We start from the raw sequence: 23,391 nt of genomic DNA, 5'->3' as shown, positions 1-23,391 counted from the left end.
AGCAATAATTTCTAAATCACAAGCATCCAGGTAACTTCCCTTTCCCTGACATGTCTGTAGCTCAGCTTCCAGCTTGATGACTCTGAGCCAATGCTCCTGTAGTTGTGAACATGACTGCAGACACGTTTACCCAGGATTGTTAGGATATCCAGGAGCTCCCACATGTTGCATGACACAAAAACCATCTGCTATCCTTAATGAATTTGAAATAGTTACTTAATTGTGTTATTCCTTTCATTATGTTGCTTTTTTATTTATTTTGTGGGCTTTACCTTCAATTTGTATTCTATTTTAAACCTTAAGAATAGAACAGACCTTAACCACTTAGCAGATACTCACCAAACAGCTAGCTCCTTTCCCTGTAGCAGAGCAAGAATGTACAGAAGAAGAAGGATACAAAAGCAAAACAAATGAACGTTTAGTTCTCCCAACTCCCTCACTCAACACACTCTCATGTTTGCACTGTTTCCTGAGTTGCACTTATTTTGCCTCTGGCTGCACTGAAGAGTTCTGCATTTATTGATAACTAAATTAGGGTAGAAGAAGCCAGATTCATTCATTTAGCTAATTAACTATTCAGTTTCACAGTAGAGTGTATACAGTGTAGAGCTGGAGGAATACAGCAGGCCAGGCAGCAGCAGAGGAGCAGGGTCCCGACCCGAAATGTCAACTTTCCAGCTCCCCTGATGCTGCCTGGCCTGCTGTGTTCCTCCACCTCCACACTGTGTTATCTCTGACTCCAGCATTGGTAGTTCTTACTGTCTCACAGCAGAGTGTTTACCCTTTATAAGCTGCAAGAAAGAAAAAGAAGTCTACTTAGAAGGAACTTTCTGGTTATTGGTAATTACAGACTAGATTAGACTTTAAGAACAAAAATTAACACAATAAGTTAACACTTTGTCATTCTTGCAAACAGACAATGATTCTGACACTGATAGTGATTTGTCGTTGGATGAGGAGCGTAGCCTTTCTTTAGCGTCATCAGAAAGTGAGGAAAATGAACGATATCGAGGACGCTTTCCACGCCGATTTAAGCGAACGGCAAACAGTGAACGGCTGCTTACTGATCCCCTGCATACAACTCCTAAAGGTAAGTAGAAAATGACAAAATAGCGATTCTTCCTTGTCAGATTTAACTCAAATGCAACAAATCTTTTTTTTGCTGACAAAATGGATCAGGAGTGAAACATACTTTCACTGGCTGGAGATACAAAGTTCTGTTTCTGTAATGGGATTTTATTATTTAACATCATTTAACCTCTGGAGCTTGCTTTCAGGTACAGCTCTGACCAATGAGGTCTAAGCCACATTTCTATGTGAAATGGAATTAGACAACAACCTTTTAAATTTTGAGATCAATGTCTGAATCATTGCAACTTTTATACCAGACCATTTTATCCTACATGTGAGTAGTTTTAGTCTTATATTGAAACTGATTTAGAAAAGCCAGGGCCTGGGCTGACTCCAATCAAAACGAGAATGAGTCTGCTTTAGGGTATTGTTATGCACCACTTTGATTTGACATCATAGGTTGTGTGATTCCAGTTACATCAATTGAGAGCAGCACGGTGGCTCAGTGGTCCACACTGCTACCTCACAGCACTAGCGACCCGGGTTCGATTCCACCCTCAGGCAACTGTCTGTGTGGAGTTTGCACATTCTCCCTGTTCTGCGTGGGTTTCCTCTGGGTGCTCTGGTTTCCTCCCACTGTCCAAAGATGTGCTGTCTAGGTGGATTGCCGGTAGTGTTCAGGGATGTGCAGATTAGCGGGGATGGGTCTGAGTGGAATGCTCTGAGGGTCAGTGTGGACTTGTTGGGCCGAAGGGCCTGCTTCCACACTGTAGGGATTCTGTTAAAAAAAAATCTGCATTACTTCCTTTGGATTTGTTAACTGACCTAACCTTTTTGCAGAGCGCAGTCCTAAATATTTAAGTATTTTAGCATTTGTGCTTGAACTCTACAACCCTTGTATTCAGGCAAGCACACAATTCTTTTGAAAGCTAAACTTAACAGTTTCATCTGGACAGCCACAGTAAATTCAGATCAGAATTTGAACTTTAAGCACAAACTAAAGCTGCTGCTTGTCTAGATCTACAGATTAGTCCTGACTGCTTTATTTCCCAAAGAAGTCACAGGGTGATTGGTTTCAGGAATGGATGTCATTTGTCAGGGATGTGAATGGGTCTGCATTGACAAGACTAAAAAGAAATTTGGGCAAAAGATGTCCATGTGAAGTTTTTGAAAGTATGAATAATGAAGTACACCCAGCCCAGCCCCGCCCCATATATAAATCAAACTTTTTAAGAGTAATAGCCCCAGGTTAAAGCTCAGTACAAGCCTGGAACAGAATTAATTTCTGCACAAAGCATCTGCTAAGCTGCCTTTGCCAGCAGTTCTAAAATACATAATTTAGCAATCATTAGCAATTATAAAACTTTAGTAATCGTGCGGTTAATGTTATTCATGTAACCTATGGCTGTTGTGTTGCCCCTTTGTAACGAAAAGAATTGAAAAATGTGAAGCACACTCCCCAACCCATGGAGCTTGCCTAATTTTCCATTGGTTAAATAAATGATTGGAAATTTAGGCTAACTTCGTTTCATTAACCCAGTTTCCTTGTTTTTGCTTTACCCTAGCCACGCAGCAAAAGAAAATCTGACTGTGTCTTACATTTGGAATTATGGAATTAAGGCAGCATGGTGGCTCAGTGGTTAGCACTGCTGCCTCACAGTGCCAGGGACCCAGGTTCAATTCCACCCTCAGCCAACTGTCTGTGTGGAGTTTGCACATTCTCCCCATGTCTGCATTGGTTTCCTCCGGGTGCTCCGGTTTCCTCCCACAGTCCAAAAATGTGCAGGCTAGGCGGATTGGCTATGCTAAGTTGCCCGAAGTGTTCAGGGATGTGTCTGGGTGGGATGCTCCAAGGGTCGGTGTGGACTTGTTGGGCCAAAGGGCCTGTTTCCACACTGTAGGGATTCTATTCTATTCTATGTAGCAAATTAAAGAAGCAGAATTTTGCTAAAATACTGGAATAATTTGCTGTTTCTCAATAGAAGTTCATATTGAGATTTAAATTAGAATTGTGACTTTCCAATAAATGTTAGCAGAAACAGTTTGCTCCACTGTGCTTCTAGAGGGCACAACTGCTGTCTTTCTTTCTCTCAGTTTGAGTAATTGCTCAATATATTTAGTCTACAATAAAGAATATAATGTTCTAAATACACTTGAGCAGCTGTTTAATCATTCACATCTCCACTTTGTAAATGCTAATCTGTTAATTGTTCATTTGAACAGATGCATTTAGCACCTCATTATTCACACATAGCGTTTTAACTATCTCAGCACTCTCTTAAATGCTCCTATTACCAGAGGTGTAAAATAGCTCTTTTAAATAAATGATGGTAAGATGTATGAACATACAACTGGTAGCAGAAGTAGGCCACTTAACCCCTCAAACCTGCCGTGCCATTCAGTAACATCATAGCCGATCTGTTTGCCGTTTTGAATTCCTTATTCACATCTATCTCTTAGTTTCTTGTTGGGCAATAGAATCAATCTACCTCTGCCTTAAAGATATTCAATAGGGACCCTTGAGAACAGAAATTGCACCCTGCAGTTTTATTGTGCAACTATACGGTGGGCATTATTCAAAGAGCAGGATGGGTTCTGTAGCCCAATGCTTACTGAGAAATGCCTGAAAACTATATAAGATAACAAGGTGTAGGGCTGGATGAACACAGCAGGCCAAGCAGCATCAGAGGAACAGGAAAGCTGACGTTTCGGGCCTACAGCCTTCTTCAGATTCTCCAGTATCTGCAGTTCCTACTATCCCTGAAAACTATATCCTGGGATCAACTGTAGGCTAATAAACTTTGTGTTCCAGCTGGATTCAGAGCATTCAGTCAAGCTGAAAGAATGAGAAGCTTAAACGAAAAGAAAGGTCACCAAATTATAGCCCATTTGGTAGTGTGGGCTAACCAGTTGATGAGTTGAAAACACGCAAAGCTATTTCAGTTTGTTACCTTGGAAACCTTTGTTAAAGGAAAAGTTCATCTTTTGTCAGTACCAAAGAGACATAGAGTAAAAGACTTTCATTCAAGTTATTTTAGTTATTGGTGGAAATTTTGTTGAAAATTTTCCTCTGACCATTTCACAAGGCTACCAATTCAAGGGTTAGTTTCAATTGCAAGCAAATGCACCATACCACAAGCCTGACTACCAATCCTAAATTGGTAGTCAGCATAATTTCTTACATATTCCAGGTTATCAACCAAATGTTGGACACAGCATTGACAATTTTGCAAGCATGGACTGATTGGGTACTGTCCATATCATCTACTTGTGAAAAACCAAAGGGATATTCTATTTGATATGGTTCATGAGTCTTTGTCACAGCTTGCACACCTGGCATCACACTAGCACTAAAATCCATAGAGCACATTACTTATTTCTGTAATAGAGAAAACATATTTTTAACTTTTTGGCTTGAAGACAGCATGTTCTTAATGTACAATATAACTCTTGTTGCTACTGATTAAAAGCATGAAACAGCTGTTACTCAAAGATGTGAAAGACCATAAGCTTCCAGGGTAAACTGAGGTAGACTGGGTACTTTTCAGAATCAAGAGTTGACTGCCCTAGGGATGTTCATTGGTTTGCATGACAAACAGTGAAAAATTATCTGACCAGTATTTCTGAGTGTCCTCGCCACCCCCACTGCCTGCCCCAGCCCCAGCCAGAGGAAACATTCTTTCTGGATCCACCCTGTTTAGCCTTTTAAAAGTTTTGTAAGTTTCAGGGTTATCACCTCTCATTCTTCTTTAGAGAATAGACCCAATCTCCTTAGGACAGTTATATCATCCCAGGAATTAGTTTGGTGAGTTTTTGCTGCACTCCCTCTGGTTTTGTCTGATTAATCCACATTTGTCCAAGTGACTGTTAAATTTGTGCCAGTGTACTGTTTTTAAAGTTTCCCACCATGCAAGTTAAACTGAGTGGCATATGGTTGCCAAGTTTATCATTCCGCTTTTTATCAGGATGTAATTTCTGTAATTCTCTAGTACCACCACCTGTATTAAAAATTTGGAAAACTTAAGACCAGAGGCTCACAATTTCTTTCCTTCCTTCCTTCAGTATATCCATATGCATCTCATCTGTTTCTTGTGACTTAACAGCTTTTAAGTATGGATAGCCTTTTTAATGTCTCCTGGTTATCAATTTTTAGTCTGAACAGGGTCTCAAGCACTTCCTCTTTCACTATGACTTTGATGGCATACTCCTTAAAGAAAATGTTAGGTATTGGTTAGTATCTCAGATGTGTAAATCCCCTTTTTTGGTTCTTAATTGGTCCTGCCTGATATTTTACCAGTTATTCACTATTTATATGCTTCTTGAAAACTCTGGATTCCTTTTCATGGTATCTGCCAATGCCTTCTGTTACACCCTTTTTGTTTCTCTGATTTATGTTTTGTACTTGCCCTCTGCACGTTCAGTATTCAGTTTGATTTATACTTGTATTATCAAACTGACATCTGTCTTAGGCAATGTCTTTCTGCTTCATCTTGCTCTATCTTTTTTGCCACCCAGGGAATTCTGGCTTCGTTTGTCTTATCTTTCCTTTTCCTGGGAATGTATCTCAATTATACCCTGAGCCTTCTCCTCTTTAAGGGCAGTCGGTTGACCTATGATGGCTTTGCTTGCCATTCTTTGATTCTAATTTACCTGGACAAGATCAGTGTTCTCCTCATTAAATTAGCCCTCTCCTAATTTTAATCTGAATTACATCTTTCCTTTCCCGTAGCTGAATTAAACCTTATGACACTCCAATTCCTGTCCTCCACCATAAACAGTACTGCCTCCTCCCTCATTAGATTCTAAACTTATTGGCCTAGAAATTTTCCTGAGTATATTTCAAAAACTCTTTCCCCTTTACACTGTGTTACTATCACAATCTATGTTAGGATCATTAAAGTTCCCCATGATAACTGCACTATAGTTCATGAACTTCCCTGTAATTTCCTGCAAATTTGTTCTTTTATACCTTTCCCACTGGTTGGTGACTTATAGAGTGTACCCAGTAGTGCAATGGTTCCTCTGTTTTTTCAGTAGTAACTAAGACCCATCTCAGGAATCCCCTCTCTCCCGAATTAATGCTGCCATCCTTGCTACTTCTTTTCCTATCATTCCTGAACACCTTATGTGCAAAACCTTACAATGTCTGACTCTAGTGCTGTCCCTCCCAATCTTTTGTATACCTTGTTTTTCCTTTTTCATGTTACATTCTGCTGGCCATCCATTTCTGCCCTGCCTGCATTTCACTAACCTGAGGAGTCAGCATTACTATTCCTTCACTGTCACTGAGTCAAAATTCTGGAACCCCATTCCCAACAGCACTTTGGGTGATGCACAAAACTCTCAACTTTGCAAATGCACCACATTCACACCTGCTATTGCTCAAACTTCAAAACCTGGAGCAGGACATTCACTCCTTGAGATTGAGGGAGCTTATCATATCTATCTTTATTAGATTTAATAAGACTTAAATAAATATAGACTGACCGACCACTTCATAATCCACCTGGATTCCTTGTTCTAATATTATTTTGTAGGGAGCTCAACTGAAATGTGTTTACTTAATTATTCTTATTTATATACATAAAATTTTAATTTACAGAAGAATTCAGGGACTTTTACTAATCTAGCCCTTGCTATCTAACTCCAATAGATTTTGTTTATCAATTTAACACTAATTATAATTTTTTTGAGAAATGATCAAATTGTCTTTAGCTTTTATACTAATTAATTATGAACCCATGAATTAGGAGCCAGAGGTGGCCAGTCATCTCTTTGAGCCTGCTCTGCAATTCAACAAGATTGTGGCTGATCTGACTGTGGACTCAGCTCTCTGACCACAATTCCTTTGATATGGGAATGGGACCAGAGGATTAGAAGTTTGTTCCCCTGCCCAAAAAGTGTGGGGGGAGTTTCTGGTAACTGCAGGCCAAACTGTCTGACATCGGTGGTGGAAAACCAAACAGATTAACATTGAGGACAAAACAAATTCTCTTTTGGAGTTTCGTGGGATGATAAGACATGGTCAGCATTGACATGAGCAAGGTAAACCATATCTGAATAATCTGATTCAGTCATCTGATGAAGTAACAGGTGAAGGATTGTACAATAAATGGCTGTATAAGATTTAGATTGGAGAAACTAAGATTGCTGTCCTTAAAGCAAGGAAGTTTAAGTAGTGGAGTTATTCAAAATAATGAGGTGTTTCATCAAGCAAGAAAGGGAGATACAGTTCTGTCTGCTAAGTGATTGAGTAACCAGCGTTCATATTTTTTAAATATTTACCAAAAGAACTGGAGAGGAACTGAGAAATTTCTTCTCATACGTGGTTCTTAAGATCTAAGATGCTCTGTCTAAACCAGTGATGGAACCTGATTCTGTAAGATCACTTAATAAGGCGACTGGACGTGTACTTGAAAATAACTAACTTGCATGCTTATGGGAAAAGTTTGGAGTGTGGGACAAAATTAGAAAATTTTTCAATAGCCAGCATAGGCACAACTGACCCAAAACCATCTTTATTATAAAATTCTGACTCTAACATCATAATATTTATTTCTCTCTGCTCTTTATTGCTCACCTCTCCTAATAATATTTCCCTCTTTTAGGTTTTCTGTCTCTGAGTTTGTTAGAAAATATGGATAAGCCATGGTCTCAAGATTATTGACATTCTAATAGTGGAGAAATCCTTTTTGTTTCTGTTTGCTCAACATTCCCTTATTTCCCTCCAGATGGATATTTTCTTAGATAAAATATTGAGTGGCTCATTTTTGAGCAGTCTAAATTGTCCTTTTGCAAATTTGAACAGCACAATTATAATTATTGTTCATGTTTATTCATGGGATCAGCTGACAAGGCTTGCATTCATTGCTGTTTGCTAAATGCTATCAAGAAGTGTTTCCGGACCACTTCCTTTAACCTTTTGTGGTGAGGATGCTGCCATGTAATGCTAGCAGTTCAGGAGTTTAAACCGGTGATGCTGTAGGAAAAGCAATTTATTTCCAAGCCAGATTGCTATGCTGTTCCCATGAGCCTGCTGTTCTTCCAAGTGATATGCATTGCAGCTTTGAGGGGGTTATATCACAGAAACCTCAACAAGTTGCTTCAGTGTATCTTGGAGATGATTTCAATGCACAGTGGTGGAGGGAGTGAATGCTCAGTTTGTTGTCTTGACTTGGATTGAGACAAATTTTTTATGCTGTTGAAAGACACTCATCCAGTCAATTTGAGAGTATTCTATCACACACCAAACTTCATCCTTGTAAGTGGTGGAAAGGTTCTGAGAAATTAAAACTCAAGTTACTCACCATTAAGTAATTCTCTCAGACCTGTTATCCTCGCCCCATTGTTTATGTGGCTGGTCCTGTTAGGTTTCTGGTCAGTAGTCACACCAGGATTTTAATGGCGGGGGGTTTGACAGTTGCAGTCATTGAAAACCAAGGGAAAATGATCGTACTTTCAGTTGTTCACGATGGTCATTACCTGGCACTTGTGTGGTGTGAATTTTAGTTGCCACTTATAAGCCCAAGTCTGAATGTTGTCCATGCCTTGCTACATGTGGGCACATACGCTTTCAGTATCTGAAGAGTTGTACAACCAGTTGTGGAGCTGAACATTGTACCATGAGCAGTGTATATACCCAAACAACAATACCAACAGAACTAGTGCATTGGGACTCAAAGCATTAACTCTGCTTTCCTCCCACAGATGCTGCCAGACCTGCTGAGTTTCTCCATTAATTCCTGTTTTTGTTTCAAATCTCTAGCATCCACAGTTCTTTGTTTTATTATGACATTTTGATATGCTTCTCAAGTGTGACTGTGGTACATTAATTACATTTATTTATCAGGTCAGTGTGTTTATGAAGAAGGTTAGGAAATCTCTCCACATTTCTTGGAGAATTTAGCAATTTAGCCAAGGTAAGTTTTATATTGACATAACAAAGCTGTTAGTGTCAAACATGCAGCATTTTTAAGTTTCTGACTTACTCACTACTATAGGTAAGTTCCCCTCTTCTGAGAATACTGCAGAGAACATGCATGAACAACTATTATAAAGAAAGAAAAATTGCCGTAAATTTAAAGATATTGGCAAATCCCTGCCACATTCAAGATTAGCACTGAATGATCAGTTAAATAAACAGAGTTGTAACAACATTTTTAACCGTTTTTTTGTAAGAATGGTAAACCTGTGCAAAATTGAGTTAACCTGGAGTACTCTAGGTTGGTGAGACAGTTTTATGTATAATTAGTGTAAGGTCGCAAACATAGCCTTGGTTTTAACATAGCTAACCCGAGGACTCATGTTGTAGATACAAGATCTGCCTAGCACCTCATGTGTGAGGGACATGCACACAAGAGTGAGCAAAAAATCTTTCAATCTCTGTTAAGCTTCTGAATGAATCTGAAATATTTATAAAGCACAGGATGTGCACAAGGGCGAAGAAACATCAGACAAAAATGAAGTGAACAGAAACCCAATGGGGAGGCATAATCATATTCAGAATGCCGATGTGATTCAGGTACTGCCTTCTTTGGGTCTTCAGGGTAGACTGTCCACTAGATAGCCTCCCACCTGGCAGAGATGGCAACCTGTTTCAACAGTCTAAACAAATCTTGGGCGGTACCTATTGCACCCCGTACATGTGAGATTTTGATATCCAAGAGCACTCTATCTTTGGTTAAGTTGATGGATCTAGCAAAGGAGAAAGTGATGTATGTTGCCTCTGGCAAACACAAATGCTCTTTTGTTTTTCTCTGTGGAAAGGTTTGACATAGTCACCAGTATTGGGTTGAAAGGATCGAGAGATGTCTATGCCCATATTGCTACATTTGAAGAGCATTAGTATGGGCAGTCTAGATGACTTAGTCTGTAACTGTAGGTGTGTACCAACATTTGTTGCCCTGATGAATACAAGTTTTCTCATCCAAATGTTGCGTTGTCATCAGAAATCCCTGAAGGAATTTCATTCCACCCTATTGTGACTACTGCTATGTCAGTGCTGAGCAAAAACACTGCAGAAAATTATTCCCAAGTCAGGTATTTTATAGATAAGAAAATGTTGCACTCAACATCAAACAATAATGAAGAGAACAAAATTCAAACAAACCTCAATGCTAAATGAGAAAAGGTATGCATTTAAGCATCAGCTTCAATCAAACAGGTCAGAAGGATTCTTATGATTCCACTTTATATGGGCAATCCTTGAGGCAAAAAGGCCAGAAACAAATGAAATCAGCATAATTCTTGAGGGTTAAGTTTGCCAACAGCACATCTTTTTCCCCAGCCTGAAATGTGTTTTCCGTACAAAATGTGGTACGCACTGCCTTGGGCACATGAACCTGACAGCTGAACTTTACCATCCCTTTTTGAATCAGCAGAGGCTCTGCTTGAGAGCAGGAACTCTAGACATTGGCCTATTCTGTGTTAATTCCCAATTCTTAGCTGTGGTAAAATTTTCACAGAACTTGCACTTTGTTTAATGCAGGCAGGGCCTGTAAAATGCTTCATTATATTTTACAGATTGTGATGGCAATGATTTAATATCCTATTGGCCAGCACTGGGTGAGTGTGAAGTCCATGCCTGCTCACTGCAGAAGTGGGGCTCAGAAAGAAAGCTGGGCCTTGATTTCAATAAGGATGCCACTAACAACAACCAACCTGACCCATCCAATGCAAGCGGTGATGAGAATACACCAACCCATCTATTAAAACAAGAGCGACAGCGAAAAGGTAAAGATTGCAAAAAGAATCCTCAACATTGCTGAAGAATTATTGAACTGATATTGTAAATACAGGATCCAAAAAGGGGACCAGTAGAGAAGATTCGCAGGCTAGCCACCTGAAGGCTGTAAGATGTAATATGAAGAGTGATGGTAAAAATCAAGATGCAAAATATGGAACAATGAGATACACCAAAAATAGGAAAAGTCAGGCATTATTATAGCCTTGTGCCTTCAGGACATCCCAAAGTACTTCTCAGATACTTTGAAGCGTAGTCACTGCTGTAATACAAGGAACTGTGGCAGCTAATTTGTGCACAATGAGATTTTACAAACACACCATGGTAGCCAGATAATGTATCTTTACTGATGCAATTGCTGACCAAATGTTGGTCAGGACACGTGCAGTAATAGACATCAAGGATCACAAAAACTCTATGTTCTGATGTTGTGTCAATGTCTACTATAAATGTGAGTGTGGATTAGGGAAAGTTTTTGCCTTTCCTTCATATTTCTGTTTGCCTGACATAAAGCAGAAGACAGACTTACATTGAACTACATGACATGAACAGATTTATTGGACTCCCATGCAAAAAAGGCTGTGATATACTCAAGTGTTGAATTATGTCATCCAAACCCAAAGAACTACAGTTTTGAAACAAAATTTTTCTTAGGTAACGTTTTTAGAGTAAGTCTTCAGGTGAAAACTCAAAATGGTAAATGGTGTTAATTTAACTTATCTGACTGTTAGGCTTGCTATATTCTATTATACTGCAAAACACTTTCTGATTTGAAAGTGTGTCATAATGAACTTAGGTACTTTATAATTAAAAATTCTGATTAATATTTTTTCAAAATAAGTCTACTACATGGCATTCTAAAGTGTAGCTTGAAAATTATGTGCTAACCTCCACTTTCAGTTCTTTGATATGCATTCCCTTCAAGTGAGAGATGATTGTATGAACAATTGTGGGCCTCTATTTTGTTTTTAGCAGTAAAAATTCTGATATATATCTCTGGGTGCTTAAATCCTCTACTCAATGAAGAATTGCAAGTGTGATTACAGACAACAAAAACTGCCAAACTGTTTGAGAAGAAGATGTGATCTTTTTATAACTGAACATTCAGATGTGGTCAATAGTTTTGTGGTCAGGAGCAAAATGATGGTGGTCAGTGCTGACTGCGAAGGAAGTTACTGAAAAAGATTGAGTGAGTCCTGTGCCATGGATTTCACGTTTCCCAACGTAAATTTCATTCCGGCACCAGCAATAATGGATTTCTAGCAACTGAAAGCATCAAGCAGGCACAACAAGTGGTTCTCACAGACAGCAGACCAGAAAACCACAAGCAACTGTTGAATCAATTTTTGTAACTTACAGAAAGTGAAATAAAGTTTTGGACATAATCAGGGGAGTTTGGGTAGTAGCTAAAACTTTATAATTTTTTAATGTTATGAATCCATAGAACTTGTATCATAACATGGAGAAATTCAATATTCCACAAACACAAAATTTAGTTTTTTAGTGCCTTGTTTGTCAATAATTATGATCTAGTGTGTGCTGAAAACCCCACTTATATTTATTTCATAAGACATGTCATTGCAAATAATAGTGGAAATTGTGGAAGTTCACATCAATTCAGTGATTTCTAATTATTTTCCAGCTGCAAATGTTTGAGCAGTACACTTTTTAGAAGATCTGGGGAAATCACTGACAGCAACTTCTGGGTTTCTGATTTATCTCTGCTTATGTGAGTGGCAGAGATTGCTGTCAGTTTCACAGTATAATGACGGTTTAATCCTCATTTATCACAAAATCCCAAACAAGCTGTTTAGAATAGAGGTTATCACATAGTAATCCAGAGTGAAAACACTGGGCAGTTTTTACTTCCACGTGATTTGGGGACACAGAATTCAATTATTATGTCTCTACAATTTTCTGACTTGCAACTGGGCAAATTAGGGATAATTTACTTTGGCTGCATTATCATTTCTCACTTTATTCAGCATAAAATCATGAAATAATATGAACTGTTGTTTATATGTTTTGTCTAGGAATTCTGAAAAACAGAATGCAATACCCATCTGCAACACTGAAGAATGAAAGTTCAAATTCCATCAACAGAATGCAGATTGAGTTGCCTTGGTACAATACTTCAACGCTAGGTCCCAGGGTTGTTCCAGCAGCCTCCTATGGCCGTATGTACTCCGGCGCAGGCAGTCTGTCTCAACCGGCCAGCCGATATTCATCACGTGAACAGTTGGATATGCTAGTCAGGAGACATATGTCCAAGGAACAGCTGGATGCACTCTCCAGCAGGCATGCATCACGAGACCGACTAGAAACTGTTCCCAGCCGGCATGGGTCCAGAGAACAGCTCGACACAATCCCAAGTAGGCATGCTGCTAGGGAACATCAAGACAGAGTGCTGAGTAGACATGGGTCCAGAGAACAGCTAGACTCAATACCAAGGAGGCATGGTTCCAGAGAACATCTAGATATGTTACCTGTAAGACAAATGTCCAAGGAATGGCTAAACACTGTGCCCAATAGGCAAATGCCTAGAGAGCAGATGAACATGGTTCCCAGTAGGCATGCATCCCGGGAACATTTAGAGGCACTGTCAAATAAACAACCCTCCAGAGAACATCTAGATGCCCTATCTAGAAGACAACCATCTAGAGAGCAACTAGGTCTAACATCAAGTCAATATTCTTCACGAGAGCAACTCGACTCAATGTCTCGCAGGTACTTATCCAGAGAGCGTTTGGATCCAGTGCCTAGCAGGCATCCCTCCAGAGAACAACTAAATACTCTTCCCAGAAGACAGCCTTCCAGAGAGCAACTAGGGCCACTACCAAGCCGACAACCTTCTACAGAGCAGTTGGATATTTTATCCTCCATCCTTGCTTCTTTTAATTCTTCTGCCCTTTCTTCTGCTCCCTCCACCACCACTCCATCTGCCCCACAGACTACTTTTACCCCTTCAGGGGCACAGACATCCTCAATGACCTCTGCCCCATGCCCTTCAACACCACACTCTGCAACATCTCATAGCATCTCAGAGATTTCGCCAGATTCAGAGTAAGTACAAATTGTTATGACTAATGGCCTGATGCAAGTGTGGCAGTGATGTACATTATGTGCACTGAAGGTTCAAATGCCAGTGGTTGTGAATTACAGTGCCAATTGTCTGTTATTGGGGCAGTACTAACTTACTGTATAAAGTTATCAAACTTCTCCGCATTTCTTTCCCCAGACTTTTAAAGTCCAATCTTGGAGTTATCTAATTATTTCTTCCTAATTTACTACTTTGTCTTTAACTTCTTTTAACATTGGACATGTCATTCACAATGAGTTTTCACCCAGGAATTCTTTTGAAGAAAAACCCATAGTAAAGCACACTGTCATTTCTGAAGAGTGAGAGAAAAGTCAAGATAAATCAAGAAGTAGTCATTAACTGTGCTTGAAACTTAAAAATTGTTTATAGAAAGAAGGAAACACTAAAAAAAATTGTTTATTCCAAAATTTTAAGGATGTGGGTAACAGTGAGGTAGAGTAAGAGGCAGTATGTTTTTCTCATGTCATTATCTTCAGTCAAATCCCATCCAGGCGAAAATGTAGATTGAAAAGTATGGTTGAGAAGATTAGTCATAATAGAGAAGAGTGAAGTACTTCTAAGCATCTGAAATGTAAGGTTTTAGTTTAGATGAAAATGATTGGGATGAAACCTGATTGAAGCATAAACATATGTGGACCAGTTGAGGCAAATACTTGCTTTGTTATTAAGTCTCTGTAAAACAGAATTACAATAATTCAATTCAAGGATGATGAGTGTTTCTAAACTAGTTCATTATATCAAAATGTAATTTATGCAACCAGTTCTCGCAGAGTTTTTCTGGCTTTACCTGACGTTTTATAGCTCTTCTTTCTGAATAAAATGAAATCTCACATCTTAATCCCACTTCTCTGAATTAATTATTGAAAACAAAATGTGATGAATGTTAACTAATTCTGAAAACCCCTTCCTTTAACATCCAAAATAAAAGTTCTTGGACTTCATGGAAATTATTTCTTAAAGTCTTAACACAGCATTGGCATAGATTAAAAAGATGTTCCAGAAAACAGAAATTGTATTGGGTTGGAATTTGAAGAGATGAAATACAAGGTGTCACAAGGGATTTCAACGGTGCTCTTTAAACTCTGAAATCTGCATGATCAGTCTTTAGTTAACAGGCATAGCCTCTAAGTGTAAGGAATTTGTTTATTTCTAATCTAATTCACGTAGAGAATCAAAATGTACCATATTTCAGTACTTAATCAGCAGCCTCACTTAAAAAAGCCATGTGCCGTATTTATGCGGTATCTTTCTACAAATGCTTTACGTTTTGTTTATATTATGCCTAATAAAAGGATGGTTGATGTGCACTTCAAGAAAGAGAAACAATTAAACTCAGCATAAGTGAAAACGAGAGTCCAGAGACTGTTCCTGTAACGGTGAAGGGCAAGGTTGGCAAGTGATCAGAATGCTGGATGACTAGAGAAATTGAGGTTTTGTTAAGAAAAAGAAGGAAGTATATCAGGTATAGACAGCAGAAATCGAGTGAATCCCTAGAATAGTATAAAGGCAGTAGGAGTATACCTAAGAGGGAAATCAGGGCCGCCAAATGAGATAGCTTTAGCAAATAAGATTAAAGAGAACCAAAGAGATTTTCATAAATACTTTAAGGACAAAAGGGTAACTAGGGAGAGAATAGGGCCCCTTAAAGATCAGCAAGGCCACCTACATTTGGAGCTGAGGAAATGAAGGAGATACTAAATGAGTATTTTGTATCACAGTTTACTGTGGAGAAGGGCATGAAAGATATAGACTGTGGGGAAATAATAACTACATCTTGAAAAATGTGCTTACTAGAAAGAAGGAAGTGCTGGACGGCGTAAATGCATATAAGTGGATAAATTCCCGGGACCTGATCAGGTGTACCCAGAACCCTTTGGGAAGCTAGGGAAGTGATTGTTGGGCTCATTGTTGAGATATTTGTATCATTGATAGCCACTGGTGAGGTGCTGAAAGACTGGAGGTTGACTAACGTGGTGCCACTATTTAAGAAATGTGGTAACGAAAACTAAGGGAACTATAAACCAGTGAGCCTGACGTTAGTGATGAGCAAGTTGTTAGAGGGAATCCTGAGGGACAGGATTTACATGTATTCGGAAAAGCAAGAACTGATTAGGGATGGTCAACATGGCTTTGTGCATGGAAAATCGTGTCTCACTAACTTGATTGAGTTTTTTGAAGAAGTAACGAAGAGGATTGATGAAGGCAGAGTGGTCGACGTGATCTGTATGGACTTCAGTAAGGCATTTGACAAGGTTCTTCATGGTAGACTGGTTAGCAAGGTTAGGTCACAAGGAATACAGGGAGAACTAGCCATTTGGATACAAAACTGTCTCGAAGGTAGGAGACACAGGGTGGTGGTGGAGAGTTGCTTTTCAGACTGGAGGCTGGTGACCAGTGGTGTGCCACAAGGCTCGGTGCTGGGTCTGCTGCTTTTCATCATTTGCATAAATGATTTGGATGTGAATATAAGAGGTATGGTTAGTAAGTTTGCAAATGACACTAAAACTGAAGGTGTAGTGGACATTGAAGGCAGCTATCTCAGAGTACAACGGTAGATTGATCAGATGGGCCGATGGACCGAGGAATGGCAGACGGAGTTTAATTTGGGTAAACGTGAGGTGCTGCATTTTGGAAAGAGAAATCAGGACAGGACTTATACACTTAATGGTAAGGTCCTGGGGAGTGTTGCTGAACAAAGCAACCTTGGAGTGCGGGTTCATAGTTCCTGGAAAGTGGAGTTACAAGTAGATAGGATAGTGAAGAAGGCGTTTGGTGTGCTTGCCTTTATTGGTCAGTGCATTGAGTGTAGGATTTGGGAGGTCATGTTGCAGCTGTATAGGACATTGGTTATGCCAGTTTTGGAATACTCTGTGCAATTCTGATCTCCCTGCTGTAGGAAGGATGTTGTGAAACTTGAAAGAGTTCAGAAAAGATTTTACTAAGACATTGCCAGGATTGTACGGTTTAAGCTATAGGGAAAGACTGAATAGGCTGGGGCTATTTTCCCTGGAGCGTCAGAGACTGAGGGGGACCTTATAGAAGTTTGTAAAATCATGAAGGGCATGGATGGGGTAAATAGACAAGGTCTTTTCCCTGGGGTAGAGAGTCTAAAACTAGAGGGCATAGGTTTAAGGTGAGAGGGGAAAGATTTAAAAGGGACCTAAGGGGCAACTCGTTCATGCAGAGCGTGGTACATGTATGGAGTAAACCTCCGAAAGGAAGTGGTGGAGGCTGATATAATTACAACATTTAAAAGGCATCTGGATGTGTATATGAATAGGAAGATTTTAGAGGGATATGGGGCAGATGCTGGCAAATGGGACTAGATGTATCTAGGATATCTAGTCTTCATGGAAGAGATGATTTGAAGGGTCTGTTTCCATGCTGTATATCTCCATGACTCTAATGTTGCTCAAGTAACCAAGATTTAGAACCAATTCAAAAATGTGATGAAACATGTTACTTTGAAAGAAATTTTTTCAGTCATTGCTATAAACTTATCTTGGGCACGAAACCAATAAGTGACAGCCTGTTACAAGTAAATTTTGAAAGAGTTAGAACTTCGTAATGATTATTGGAGTTTGATCTCCGACCAAGCACTGCAATGTTGCAGTTTACAACCAACTTCGTTATGACAAGATTTGACTTTCAGCTCACCCTTCTCAGTTGCATTATTTCAGAGTTGTGAAAATAAATCAACCCATGTTGTTACTCAGAGGTGTGTAACATCTTTTCTAATCTGCATGGCCATGGCTGCTCAGAGGTTCCGCAGACAGCAATCGGTGTGCTAACACATCGACATCCAGTTTCAAAAGTTAATGCTACACCAACCTCACTGTGTAATAACTCAGTAAGTCCCATCTGAGAACATGATGACCAAGAAAGATTCGTTCATAACATGGCTGAGGATCAACGTGTAAATCCTTCCAACGCACTGATAGTGAGCAGTAAAGAAAGGGACTGATTCCTGGTCAGCCAGGTGAAGGAAAGGAAATTGAAGCCTTTGCAATCACTATCTATACCTCCAGGCTACAGCATGCAGGTGGAAGTGTGTTGTCGCAGCAAACTGGACTCCTTCAGGGGCCGGTACACTTAGTTAGACGGACCCCTGGTTTTGATCAGCTTGATACCTCAAGCAAATAGTTCAATTTATGTTCTCAGTGGGATTGAATCGAGATCTACCTCCTTGCCCTACCCATGATGAAGGCTGTAGGTTGGACATGCCTTCAGGCAGAGAACACAAAAACAATCATTCAATAATTATTTTACTGCAAAATGTAATTTATTTATAAAAATCATCTGTAAGTACATACAAAGGTTCTAAATCAATCCTGTACCGTCTTTGTAGAGAAAAACACCAAACAAACCATTGGAATTTTGACATTTCACAGAGCTTTCCTGCTGTTGCAAAAACAAAGGCATTTTCTACTCATGCAAGAAATTATTTACATTCATTTTGAAGCAATAGGAAGGTCTGGCAACAGAACAGACCCTTGTACTTTGGCAGAAAGACCTTAGATGTTCGTCTTTCCCCACTCTGCCCTGACAGCAGCTATCCCTAGCTCTAATGCATCCCTCAGTATTTAGCCCTGGACCTTGCACTGGCTGCAACACTCAATCAAGATCAACTTTGTGCACTGGAAACCAACAGGTTATTGGGCAGACCAAAGAGCATCTTTCACTGTGTTGATGGTCCTCCAGGTGCAGTATATATTTGCCTCAGTGTGTGTCCCGCGGAACAGCCTATAGAGCACAGAGTACTACGTCATGGGACTGCTTGGGATGAACCTCATCAAAAGCCACTGTATCTCTGTTCAGACTGTATTTGCAAAGGCACATTCCAGAAGGAGCTGTGTGAGAGTCTCTACCCCCGCCGCAGCTGCTTTGAGGGCAGCGTGCGGTGGTACAGAAAGTCTGGGCGTACATGTAGGATCAGCCAGGTAGTTCTCTTCTCACCACCCGCTAAGCATCGTCTTGGTGCTTTTTGGAAAGTTCTGGCGATGAAACATTCTGCCAAATGACTGACAGTCTGCTCAGGGAACCACCTGACAGAACCAACCCTCTCTTTTCCTGCATGGTCTCAAGGATGCTATGTGCTCATCACTGCTTGATATACTTGAGGTCAAAGGTGATTTTTCCACTAGGTACAAGTGAAATGGAACTACTTAGAGCGTTCCATGGCAACGAGGCCAGACCTATCCTTCGTACCGCTAGGGACAGATAGAACCTCAGTGTGTAGTGACACTTGGTGTTTGCGTACTGCTGGTCTATGCACAGCTGGATGCAGCCAAATACAAAGTTTGCCATCAGGATGAGGGTGGCATCCTTTCTCCACCTTTATCTAGAGCTTTGTAAATGGTATCCCTGTGGTCCATCTTTGACCTCCATGTAAAGTGAAAGATAGCTTGGGTGACTGCAGTGGTGCAGGATCGGGGAATGGGCCACATCTGCACCACATACATTAAACTGGAATTCTGTTATGCCGAAGGGGATCAATTACTTGCAGTTCCCTTTCAGTACATGTATTTTGATCTACCCTGCTTGGACCTATTAACATTGAATATCATGTGTACACATACTGAACATCTGATATACAAATCTTGTTCAGTTACAGAAAACTTGACATCCTCAGCACAGAAACCAGCCATCTTTCCTAACTGCTTCATTCACGGGTTTATACTCCACACTGAGTTTCTTTTCACCCCTCTCATCTAACCTTAGTTTTTAAGCTATATAAACTTCAGTTGATCATATTCCTTCCAATTAAGTGTATTTCAAATGAATTGAGTTGTATTCACCCCACCACACAGGATTTCAATGCATTAGCATTATAGAGTGTGAAATAAAAGGCATCGACTTGCATTCATTCTCACATTATTTGTCCTTTTTCTCTTATTATGTTGCATTTCATTAGCATAATTCATTTGTTTTATATATAAAATTCCAAAATGTGAAACTGAATTTAAATAGACCACATTCCCTCTTACCTTAGATAAACCGTATTTCCTCTAATTCATTCTCTTTGCAAATATTTCTCATTGATTCATTGATACCTATTGTATGCAGTTATAATTCACTCTCTAATGCAATACTAGTGCTATTCTCTAACCTGTAAACTGATGTCAACAAATAGATCTAACTCGACCATGCAGCAAACAAGGCCCAGATAATCAGTTACAGAGATAGTAGGAACTGCCGATGTTGGAGAATTTGATATAACAAGGTGTAGAGCTGGATGAACACCGCAGGCCAAGCAGCATCAGAGGCGTTTCGGGTCTAGACCCTTCTTCAGAAAATGAAGCCAGATTTTCTGAAGAAGGGTCTAGACCCGAAACGTCAGCTTTCCTGCTCCTCTGATGTTGCTTGGCCTGCTGTGTTCATCCAGCTCTATACCTTGTTAAACCAGATAATCAGATCTCCTTTTATTACTATCTCTCCTTTTGGGTAAGCACCTGGCCTTTGCTCCTCAAAATGGCATGTGTGAGAAAACTAACTAAAGGTGCTCAATATGTTTATCTTTCTGTACTGAACTTCAGGTGGCTTCTGCCAGGTTCAATCTCTAAGCTACCATTTCACAATAATGAGTTTGTTAATGATGAGGTCAATAAAAATGCTAGTTTTCACGTGAGTTTGATTTTGATGTCTCAGTTCTGATTCTTGATAATACAAATTCAACCAAATGTCTGGCTTCACTTCTGATTGTATGCCATTACTGGAGTTCGGCCCCACTTTTCAGAGTATTGTAGTTCTAGCTTGCTATATTACTCACTTTCACTTGTCCACACTTTTTGAATTTGGTATGTTCCACTGCAACTTTGAGATTGCTAGTGATCTTCAATTTAAGTTGTGTTCTTCAATTAAAAATGAGGTGCAGTTTGGCCTGGCGATGGCTCGTTGGTCTAAGGGTTTGATTTTTTGGGGTGGCACGGTGGCTCAGTGGTTAGCACTGCTGCCTCACAGCACCAGGGACCTGAGATTCCGGCCTCGGGCGACTATGTGGAGTTTGCATGTTCTCCCCATGTCTGTGTGGGTTTCCTCCGGGTGCTCTAGTTTCCTCCGACAGTCCAAAGATGTGCGGTTAAGGTGGATTGGCCATGCTAAATTGCCCGTAGTGTCCAGAGATGTGCAGATTAGGTAGATTAGCCATAAGAAATGCAGGGTCACAGGGATAGGGTAGCCGGGTGAGACTGAGTGGGATGCTATTCAGAGAATTGGTGTGGGCTTTTTGAGCCAAATGGCCTGTTTCCACACAGTAGAGATTCTATGGATTCTGTGGATGAAAATAAAAATCAGCACAACTGAGGTGTAATAGCGGGTAGAAATCAGTCCTGTACCCTGAAATTGAAATTGAGACTATATCTGCATTTAGTTTGATCAACCTGTTTGTTTTCGAATGCACGAACCAGTTATTATTGAACATGCTGAATTCTGATGCTTAACACTGCTGCTTGCCCTTGATTGAATTTAAAATAAGTGCATTCTTAATTTGCTTTTATTTAAACAGAATGGCAAGAGCTGACACGCAGTCTTGAGGCAATATCGCTTTCCTGTGTCTGTGTTTTGTCTCTGGATACCCAAAGGCTGAAGTGGCACGAAGACCAAATGTTACTGAGAAACGGGACAAATCACTCTACCTAAAACCGAGGGATCAAAGCAGTTAGCCACAGCCTACAGAACTATTGGGTCCTTAAACAAAAGGAAAATGGATATTACTTCATTCTCAAAATTGTTCCTATCAGAGGACATTATCAACTTTGAAAATCGCACTGATTTGGGCACCATTGTGAGTGCCAAAAAAGCAAAGAATATTGAACATTCCAGACTAGGAGAATATTTAATTTCCACGCCCACTTGAGAGAGAGATGATCTCCTCTATTAGCAGCAACATCCATCTTTCTCTGTAGAGTTTTATGGTAGATAACAGGGTAGATAGGTTAAATAAGGAAGAAAACTACTGCCATCCTCTAGTGTTCAAGCTCAAGATTTGCAACAGCCTATATTTCTTCAAATTCTCATTTAATTTTTACAATGGAATAATTACAGTCTCATGTTATCAAATGGAAGTGATAAATATTAATAAGGTAATAACTGCATTTGGGACTAATTGAGAGTTTACTCTATTCATACTGTAAGTAACAACATGTCGTTTGCTCCTCCAGTACAGCCTGATGGGGGACTGACTTGCAATCCAGTATCTCTTTGTTCAGGAGGAAATGATGCAATGGATGAGTTTGGAGTTGCCCAGTTTATGCCAATCTGCATCGTATAGATCATGTTACTGAATAACCTGCTGTTGTGAATAAATTTCACTCCCCCTCACAAGTGCACAAATAAGCATTTCACTGCCAAATCAGTACATGCACTCAGATGACTGTTTAATCTGAAGTGAGTTGAGAAGATGGTGCAATTAGCCAATCATAAGGTCTCCTTGAATAAAACATACAAAATCACTCTATCAAACTTTTTATCTGAAATAATGGAACCATTATTTTTATAAATGTGTTTCCAGTTGTGATATTTTGAAGGTTCTGCACTATTATGGTACATAAATGTCTTATACATGCTTATATGACAGGCAAGGGACCCTAAATCTTTGTCTAAGAAATAAATCTATTCATTAAGTAGAGAGGGGCTTCACAGCAGGAATCATCATTATATGGAGACTTATAAATCTTAAACAAGAGTTTATTTATAAACATAGTACATACTGGCTAAGTTCATACTGTAATGTAGCTCATAAATTTCTCTGTGCATTCCTACTCAACAAGGTGTACGCAAAATAAGCTAATGCACATCATAACAATGGAATGCAACTTCTGAGAATCTCAGATGACAATTATCCATAAATTCCAGAAATGCAGGTGTACAGTTCCAGAAATTCTAGTGAATTCTAGTTCATACTGGGTCTAATCTGTTGCATTGTTTGTTGTTTTCATTTTCATTATCAATTGGAATCTTATCTGAAAATATCCTACTCTTTGCAGTCCTATTTTAGCACCATTGTCCCAAATATTCCTTCAAATACCCTCTTTTAAACAACAACAAGAAAGGGTCACCGGACCCGAAACATTAACTCTGTTTTCTCCTTCACAGATGCTGCCAGACCTGCTGAGCTTTTCCAGCAACTTTGTTTTTGTTCCTGATTTACAGCATCTGCACTTCTTTTGGTTTTTACCCTCTTTTAAACCTCTGATATATATTATCCTAGATAATAAACAGCATCATCTTCACCAGGGCAAATGGCACCACAATGTGTTCTAAAAATTTGTAATTAATTATGTATTTTAGCCACCTGTGAGTTAGGTTAACTATACAACATTCAGCTCATTTTTAAAAATGTGTTCATGAGATGTGGATGTAACTGGTTAAGCCAACATTTATAGTCAATGCCTGATTACTTTGGAGAAAATGATGGTAAGCTACCTTCTTGAACCACTGCAGTCTTTGGGCTGCAAGTACACCAGAAGTATTGTAAGCA

At 39.6% G+C, this 23,391-nt stretch overlaps 1 protein-coding gene across 1 annotated transcript in view; it reads left to right on the top strand.

Moving 5' to 3' along the window:
- The window catches only part of celsr3 (cadherin, EGF LAG seven-pass G-type receptor 3), a 232,178-nt gene extending 209,146 nt beyond the window's left edge, over positions 1–23,032 (top strand). Inside the window, exons 32-35 of the mRNA XM_048606305.1 lie at positions 917–1,090; positions 10,594–10,803; positions 12,847–13,876; positions 21,418–23,032. Coding sequence (XP_048462262.1) covers positions 917–1,090; positions 10,594–10,803; positions 12,847–13,876; positions 21,418–21,445 — 1,442 coding nt within the window. The 3' untranslated portion in view covers positions 21,446–23,032. The remainder of the gene's footprint in view (positions 1–916; positions 1,091–10,593; positions 10,804–12,846; positions 13,877–21,417) is intronic.
- Positions 23,033–23,391: the final 359 nt, after the last annotated feature.

The sequence above is a fragment of the Rhincodon typus genome, chromosome 16 (genome assembly GCF_021869965.1).
Source record: "Rhincodon typus isolate 14 chromosome 16, sRhiTyp1.1, whole genome shotgun sequence".
In the NCBI taxonomy this organism is placed as follows: Eukaryota; Metazoa; Chordata; class Chondrichthyes; order Orectolobiformes; family Rhincodontidae; genus Rhincodon; species Rhincodon typus.
Note: the sequence above shows the minus strand (reverse complement) of the source record. Positions and strands in the feature narration are given on the sequence as shown.